At 42.5% G+C, this 8,840-nt stretch overlaps 1 protein-coding gene across 1 annotated transcript; it reads left to right on the forward strand.

The window, feature by feature from the left end:
* The first annotated feature begins 6,863 nt into the window (after positions 1-6,863).
* On the forward strand, positions 6,864-7,877 carry Taar5 (trace amine associated receptor 5). Its single transcript, XM_052750666.1, has one exon. The coding sequence runs from the start codon at positions 6,864-6,866 to the stop codon at positions 7,875-7,877; it is 1,014 nt and encodes a 337-aa protein (XP_052606626.1).
* The last annotated feature ends 963 nt before the right edge of the window (positions 7,878-8,840 follow it).

The raw sequence follows: 8,840 nt of genomic DNA on the forward strand, positions 1-8,840 counted from the left end.
AGGTACTCTTTCTTTTCAAAGAGCCAAAGGCACAGGGGAGTTCCTTAGGGCTGTACCTCAATCCAGGTCTTGAAGGTACAAGATGTCCTCTTATAATTAATTGCAGGGACAGTTTAAGACTCCCTTCTATGGTGGGCCTCCTTCCTTCTGGTAGTTCAACAAGATCCTTTGCTCTACTGAATCTACGTGACTGAATGGGGGAGGGCAGTCATTCATCACATAATCATTCTTTCCATTGAACCTCAAAATAACACACAATCTGGGACAATATGAGGAACTGGGGCCTGAGGCCTTCTAACAGATCAACATTTTCTACAAGAAGGCCAACTAAAGGAAAATTAAGGGGCTGGTAGAAGCCTCTAACAAGGTCAAAATCATTCCTTATGTTAAGGAATTTTATAGTTTAAAACAATGTCCATAAATATTACTAAAGTGTTTTCCAGAACATTCTGGTATACTCTTCCTATGCCTGAAATAGAAGCAGAAATGAAATGTCATACCATGTATCTTCCAATTCTTCTCTTTAGAAGACCCCTCTGGGTTGGATAGAGTAGCCATTATCCCAGAAAGTTGGTGACTTCCATGGATACATGGCTCTGTACCCAAACACATTAAGGTTAATAAACATTATTTAGTCCTACTATTTGCCTGTAGCTTCTCTGAGTGCTTGTGTTTCAGAGGTGAGTGAAACAATTTCCAGTTTTGAGGGACTGCTGCCCTAATGGGGAGGAACACCCACTTACCAGGACTGAAGGGCCATGGATGCTATGAAAATCCAGACACTGGAATCTTCGAGAGCACAGAGGGAGAAAACAGCCTCATTTGGCTATAGTGGAGACAGTGCCTTTTAAGTCAAGGAGACATATCAAGTTAAGTAAGAGAGGCAGCATCTTCACAAGAGTTGAGATAAATGCTAGGGAAGGTAATGAGAGCCACAGAGAAACACCACTAAGCTATCTAATGATGCTCTGTTTGAGGAAGCAGGATTGTGCAGGAACTCACAAGCACTGAAGTGGGGCTGGAACACGAGCTGGTAAAGACAGTGGTGAGCAGTCGCCTCTGGATAGCTGGTGTTTTGTGGCCTGTGCTCCTACATTTTATGGCAAACCCAGGACCACTGGTGCTCTACAGTGCCAGCTGTCAGGAAGACAAGCTGGATGCGGGACAGAAGTGCGGGGCTCAGCTGGAGCCCATTGGCTCCCCCTTCTCTCCAGTACAGTATTAACTTACTGCTAAGTTGCAGAATGATGGCCAGTGTTTTCTTTTGTCCTTTTGAGTCTTGAGAGCATCCTGTATGTGATCCTCTAATTTGGGATCATGTCCAGAATGATATTTGGGAGATGTAGTTTCTAGCTAAAGTTGCACAACATGACTTGCCATAGGACATAACTTTAGAGAAAGGAACGCAACTAGGTCAGAATAGAGTCAGTTCAGCCAGCCAGTGAGGACAGGCTGAGCTGCACGGGTGTGGGACGAGGCTTGGGGAAACCCACAGGCAATCTGCTAAGAAACTACATCTATTTGGTGAGTAGGAAGATTTAAATACGAATCTATTCCAACTACTAAATTTCCACACTTGTCTTCATATCTCATTAAAACATTTAAGTTCTGTGTAACCCAGACTGGCTTAGGTCTCTTAATCCTCCTGCCTCAGCCTCTTGGGTGCTGACATAACAGGTGTCCATCTCTGTTCCAAACTAGCTCTGATTCTAGCAGACTGATATATGAACAAAGAGGTAAAAACTAACTTATTCAGTGTAAAGAGAATATACGATCATCCTCTCTCTGGGGCCTATTCCCAGATTGGGAGGGGTCTCCCACACAACCTGTGCTAGCTGCTTCAGTGTGGATCTGAAGCCCACATGTGAGCCTTGAAATGATCTTCTGGGAAACACACTTGCTTATAGAAAGAGGAGGGAGGATAAGGAAGACAGGGTTCTGGGGCAATCCCTCTAGTGATCTACATTTGGGAGAATCTTTGCGTTTCACCTCCTGGAAACAGCTTAGTCTTATTCTCTAGACTGTCACCCTGCTGCTCTAAGCTATAGGCCAATAGCTCTTTATCCAGAGGTAAAGCCTTATGAGTCCGTCTCTCATTCATGCTAGAATATTGACAGGCTCAGTCTTGTACATATCTGTTGTAGGCAACCTCAGCTCATGAGTGAGTTTATCAGTACGATCAATGTTCAAGTCATGTCCAGAAGAGAGTATTCACAGCACTCCTTCTCATTCTCTGGCTCTTACATTCTCTTCTGACCCCTGCCATTCAAGATATTTCACGAACCACGATGGAGCAGACGATATAGGATATTCCATTCAGAGTTGAGCACTCAACAACAGTCAGTCATGTATTCCCAATGTTGTGATCAGTTGTAACTCTCTGCAGTAACCACTGGCTACTTAGAAAATAAGTTGTTCTGACCAAGTTCAGAGAAACACAAACCTATGAGTATAAACATAAACATTTCAGGTGCAGCTTGACAACATGAGCATTTAGTAAATCAGCAGCAGTAAGTTCTTCCTTAGGGCCTACGACCTCTTCTGCCATGGACTTTCAGCCAGATTTACAATAGGTATCCATTCACATCTATAAAGCAGTCCTCAGATCACATCAGAAAGTGGCTGATTACCTAACATTCATGCCAATATTGCACCAGTGGGCACATTGTATATGATTAGTTCTAGTGATGGCAAAATATATTGTTGCAGGAATTACACTATAGTTTAGTTACTCCATCCTCTACTAGAGACACTCAGGTTATTCCAAGCTTTTACTACTATTCACAGTTTTCCACAGAAATATCTTTAGTATACACAGTTCATATTCGTGTGGTTATCTTTCTGAGATGTATCCCTTGAATTGTTACAGCTAGTTCCAAGAATTCGTTGTCACTAACCACCCCCACTCCTTGTTCTAGAAAGGATTTAAGAAAGACTTGAACAAATGCCTATAAGAAGAAGACGTGGTATATGTTTTAAAAAGAGGAGAAGAAGAAAACTAGGTTGATGTAGATGATGCTAGCCATGGCAAGATGAAGGTCTGTCACCAAGAGTAGTTCCACAGAGCTCAGTCAAGTGAAGCTATAGTACAAATCCTAACCTCAGGCGTGTGCTCCTCCCTTGTATCACCAACATCCTCCTTGTGCCTTTGATACCCTCTTCCAGGGCCCACTGTGCCAGCTCCAAGGGCCATAGATCTTTGTAGCCAACACAGCTCTTGCAGAGCAGCAGCCCAACTTCTAAGCCGGGTTGCGCATCTCGTCCTAACTCACTCAGTGCCTGTGAGGTCGGGTAGAAGCTACACCACAGAGTGTTCTTCACAGCATCCTCAACATGTCAGCTTGTCTGGAGCATCCTCCGTCATAGCAGATCCATGTTCCCTATGCAACTGATGGATGCCAGGTACTGGGGGAGACTTTAAGCTCTGTTCCTCCTCTCATAAAGATTGTATTGATGGGGCCCCGGGAAGAGGCAAGAATTGACAGTCAAGAATCTTACAGAATGCTATAAATGAAGTACAAAGAATTTGAGTACAGAGTACTTATGAGTAGGGCATGCAGCCTTTGGGAATCCAGGAATAACTATCTACCAATGCATACAGTACAGAGGAGGTCAGGCAAAATGCAGTGGGGGGCATTAGAAAGTGGGGATATTTGAAAGACATCAGAAAGTCCCCATGTTGAAGACATTTACCACCATGCTACAATAAAATGTAAATTCCTTAAGAGTCACCTCAAAGCCGGGCGGTGGTGGCGCATGCCTTTAATCCCAGCACTCGGGAGGCAGAGCCAGGCGGATCTCTGTGAGTTCAAGGCCAGCCTGGGCTACCAAGTGAGTTCCAGGAAAGGCACAAAGCTACACAGAGAAACCCTGTCTCGAAAAACCAAAAAAAAAAAAAAAAGAGTCACCTCAAAAGTAACATAAAGAGGAAACTTAAGCAAATGCCTAAGAGACTACAAATTTAGAGAGCATGCAAAATAGCAAGAGAAATGAACTAACAACTGTTGATCACCTACTATGCTCCAGGTCAGTGGTATAATGTATTTCATTTAATTTTCTAAATGTTTGAAGCCCAGCAGATTAGAACCTGCTGCTCTCAGAGAGGTTAAACATCTTCCAGGATCCCACAGCTCTGACATTAGAAGTGATATTCAAAGCAGATTTGCCTCTCTGCAGAGCCTATGCTCTTTGTAATCTAATGCTTACCAAATTTTCCTGCTTGCAGGGTTTAGCAGCTGAGGCACTACTAACGGTGGGTTGTTTTGTAGTCCATAAACACACCTGGATGACTACTTCATTTGAAGACAGTTGTTTTTATTATTAATTCTGAGAATGCAAATCGTCATTTTATCAGATTACTATGATTGCTCTTTTAGATCAAAACTATAATTAGAAACATTCAGCTCTTGGAACACTCAGCCCTAAACCGGGTGTCTCCATTAAGTTCCTCCACTCAGGGCTCTGAAAACATTGACGAAGAGGTGTCTGAAAGAGTTTAAGAGCCAGAGGGAATGGAGGACACCAAGAGACAAGGTCCTCTAAATCAATGTAATCAAAGCTCATATGAACTCACAGAGACTGAGGCAGCATGCACAGGGCCTGCACAGTCTCTGTGTATATATTATGGCTTCCAGTTTAGTGTTTTTATAGGATTATTGAGTGTGAGAATGAGTGAGTCTCTGGGTTTTTTGGTTTTTTTTTGTTTTTTCTCTGTGTGTACCATCTCTTGGATTCTGTTTGTTTGTCCAATTGTGATGTGTTAGCTTTTGTTTTATCTTACTATATTTTATTATTATGCTTTAGAAGCCTGTTAGTTTTCTAATGAAAGACAGAAAGGGAGGAGAGATAGGGAGGAATTGGGAAGAGTAGAGGGAGGGAAAACTATAATCAAGATATATTATATGAGAAAAAAAATCTATTTTTTTTTTTTTTGGAGCTGAGGATCGAACCCAGGGCCTTGCGCTTGCTAGGCAAGCGCTCTACCACTGAGCTAAATCCCCAACCCCCAAAAATCTATTTTTAATAAAAGGGAAAAAAGGAAATTATTTTTAAAACTTCTTATCTGGCCGTTTTTTTGTGTGTTTTGTTCATGGTTTCTCTGTGTAGCCCTGGCTGTCCTGGAACTCTCTCTCTGCCTCCCAAGTGCTGGGATTAAAGGAGTGCACCACCACGCCTGACTATCTGGCTGTTTCTAATACACTTAGTATGTTCCTTTAGAATCCTTGGCTTTTTCTCTGAAGTAGCTTTATATAGTCTTTCTGACGTCACCAACAACCTTCAGAACCATTTTCTTAAGAATCTACTCTTTTTTTTATTTAGATGAAACAGTGTCTTTGAGTCCAGTTCAGACTGACGTCAAGTTTATGATCCTTAGCTTCCAGATTGAGGGATTTATTGGTGTACTCTACCACTGCTCAAGTAACAGTTAGTCGGTGTTATTCTTATGTCAGTAGAAATGTATAAAGGAACTCCTAGAGTAGCAAGTGTTTGAAAGGGTTTTAAAACCCCTGACATTTATCTAAAGCAAATATCTAGTAATTATCTACCAGAGTATAACTTGGTGGCTAGTCCCAAACACGGGAGTGAAAAGCAGAATCTAAAATCCCGATGTGTTTAAACTGCATCCCTAATTAATTGCTGTATTGAAAAGGTAAGGAAACAATGGAGTCTGTGAGTAGCGTGGCCTGCTCCCTTGGCACACATTCACTGTTTGTTTGTACCAACCCACAGGGAGGAACAGGTTCTTCTGAGAATATAAAATCTCCTCTGGCCTCATGACTGTCACTTTTGCTGATAAAAGAGCTCTGTGCATGTCTGTGTTCACCTGAAACAGACACTTCTTCTTTTATGGGGTGACTGATTCCTGCCTGAGTAAGTAATTTGGAAACCCACAGTCTACTTTAAATTTTTTTACATTTATTATTATTTTGTTTGTTTGAGACATGTCTGCTGTATCCCAGACTAGTTTTGAACTTACTGTGGTACTAAGGATGGTCCTGGACCCACGATTTTCCTGCCTTCCGCTCCCTTTTGATGAGATTACAGGTGTGCATAACCACACTAAGTTGAGATGGTGCCAGAGATCAAACCCAGAGCTTTGTACACACTTAGAAAGAACTTTCTACACGATGAGCTACATCCTCAGGTCCTCAGCTCAGTGTGTCAGTACCTGTTTCATACTCTACAGGTTGGTAGAGTGTGAATCAATCAAATATTTTCTCATCTCAGATAGTTTCACTCTATGTGTTGTATTTTTAAAACTGTGCAGTGCAAAAAAACTGCATTAAGGAATTTTCTGTCCTTCTAATTATTTGTCTGCTGATTTCTTATGTGGAGATGAGTTGTTACAATTAAAAACTTGAACCTACTGAATTATTGTCAGTTTACTTAATTATTGAAAGAGAAGGCTAGATATTCTCTCCCAAAAAACAATGTGCTCACAATAGTTAATTTATCTCTTAGTTCAGACTCAAAACTTTGAATCTCACTTGGCAAGTGCCTTATCAAAAAAGGAGAATGCTTTACGATTTTATATGGAATACTATGACACATTTTCCTTTAAGGAAACATTTAGCCTACATCCTCTTTTCTTCTTTTAAGGATATCATCTACAGTAGTTTTAAAAGAGCCAGTCTGATGGACCAGCTAACATAGCTAAGTCCTGTACCTCTAGTCCCATGCTACACTTGATTTTCAGGGTGTATTTGATCCAGTACTCAGGATCAATCAACTCAACCACCCTTTAGTTTTCTCTTCTTGAGATCGTTCTGTGCATGTTTAAGAAACAATAAATATAATAATTTTATTATTTTAGTAGAAAAGGAGACCAGATCCCAGAGAAAGCCGAAGAACAGAATCTGTAAATGAGAGCTGTCCTCCTCCCGAGGGCTGGAGAGCAGCCTGCAGCATTCTGCTTCCAGGTGAATGGGTCTTGCCCTAGGACAGTCCACCCTCTGGTCATCCAGGTGGTCATCTACCTGGCCTGCACAGTAGGTGTGCTGATCACAGTCCTGGGGAATTTGTTTGTGGTGTTTGCTGTGTCTTACTTTAAAGTACTCCATACTCCCACCAACTTTCTGCTGCTCTCCCTGGCCCTGGCTGACATGTTGCTGGGTCTGCTGGTACTTCCCCTGAGCACCGTCCGCTCGGTGGAGAGCTGTTGGTTCTTTGGGGACTTCCTCTGCCGTCTGCATACGTACCTGGACACGCTGTTCTGCCTCACCTCCATCTTCCATCTCTGTTTTATTTCCATCGATCGTCATTGTGCCATCTGTGACCCTTTGCTCTATCCCTCCAAGTTCACTGTCAGGATAGCCTTCCGGTACATTGTGGCAGGGTGGGGGATACCAGCCGCCTACACTGCCTTCTTTCTCTACACAGATGTGGTGGAGAGAGGGCTCCGCCAGTGGCTAGAAGAGATGCCCTGTGTGGGCAGTTGTCAGCTGCTGTTCAATAAGTTCTGGGGCTGGTTAAACTTCCCTGCATTCTTTGTTCCCTGCCTCATCATGATCAGTTTGTATGTGAAGATCTTTGTCGTGGCTACTAGGCAGGCTCAGCAGATCAGCGCCCTCAGCCAAAGCTTGGCTGGGGCCGCCAAGAGAGAGAGAAAAGCCGCCAAGACGCTGGGCATTGCTGTGGGCATCTACCTTGTGTGCTGGCTCCCCTTCACCGTTGACACACTAGTTGACAGTCTCCTTAACTTTATCACCCCACCCCTGGTCTTCGATATCTTTATCTGGTTTGCTTATTTCAATTCAGCCTGTAACCCCATCATTTACGTCTTCTCCTACCGGTGGTTTAGGAAGGCACTGAAACTCCTCCTGAGCCGGGAGATCCTCTCACCACGGACGCCGACTATTGATTTGTTTCGTGACTGACTCAAGCAGGAGGAAGGAAGGTAGTATTGTCATAGGCTATGGTGTTTCCCTAGTTTGTAGGCAGCCTCCAGGGCTTAAATGGAGAAGAAAAGCATGTTACTTAGTCAGCAGAGAAGTAAAACACCTTTCTCACCAAGTATTCTCATAGAAGAATGTAGGGAAAGGGCTGAGTAAAGTCATCTGAATACACGGAAGGTAAGCAAGAATCCTGGGACATGTCCTGCCTCAATATCCTTGCTTCCTAGAAACTAAGAAGCAGAGGATGAAGTTGCCTGGGGTTTGCTTTCTAAGTTCCTCCCTACGTATGCTACGTGCACCGGTCACAACCCTGACTCTTCCCTCTGCCACACTATTTCCTCTCTAAAACGGCCTGAAAACAAGACAGTGTCTAGTCTAACTTTGGGAAACTATGCTTGAGTCATACTTTTATGCCATACTCAACAATTGGAGTACAACACTTAGAATGTGTCTTTCTTTAAATGTTCATGTTAGAATCCTCATCTCCTTGGAACCTGACTATTTAGGGGTTTGGAGGCCATATCTGTCCCTTTCAATGTGGAATCATTTTATATTGTTAAAGGAATATTTTCTTCATTAAAAAAAAGAGAAACCTGAAATGTGCAATGTATTCTGTGATAATTAGCCACATCTTGCCTTATTCTTTTAGATCTGCATCACATAAACTAAATCTACTGTGCTCCCTCAAGTCCCAGTGCATGATTTTCAGAGGTAAAGCAAGTACCTGAGCCCCATGCACAGAGAGAATGGAAGCAAATATACATTAGCAGTTGTTACCAATAAGAGTACATCCTGGGTAAACTCCATCAATGAAAAGACAAAATGTCCTTATCTACACATTGTATTTGGACACAAAAAGGAGTAGAAATACACACAGATGTCAACATTAGCTATATTCTGAAGGTTGATATAATTTTTAGTGTTGCCACAATGATAAAAATCCAG

This window comes from Peromyscus californicus, unplaced genomic scaffold (assembly GCF_007827085.1).
Source record: "Peromyscus californicus insignis strain IS unplaced genomic scaffold, ASM782708v3 Scaffold_22__1_contigs__length_63687245, whole genome shotgun sequence".
Classification (NCBI taxonomy): Eukaryota; Metazoa; Chordata; class Mammalia; order Rodentia; family Cricetidae; genus Peromyscus; species Peromyscus californicus.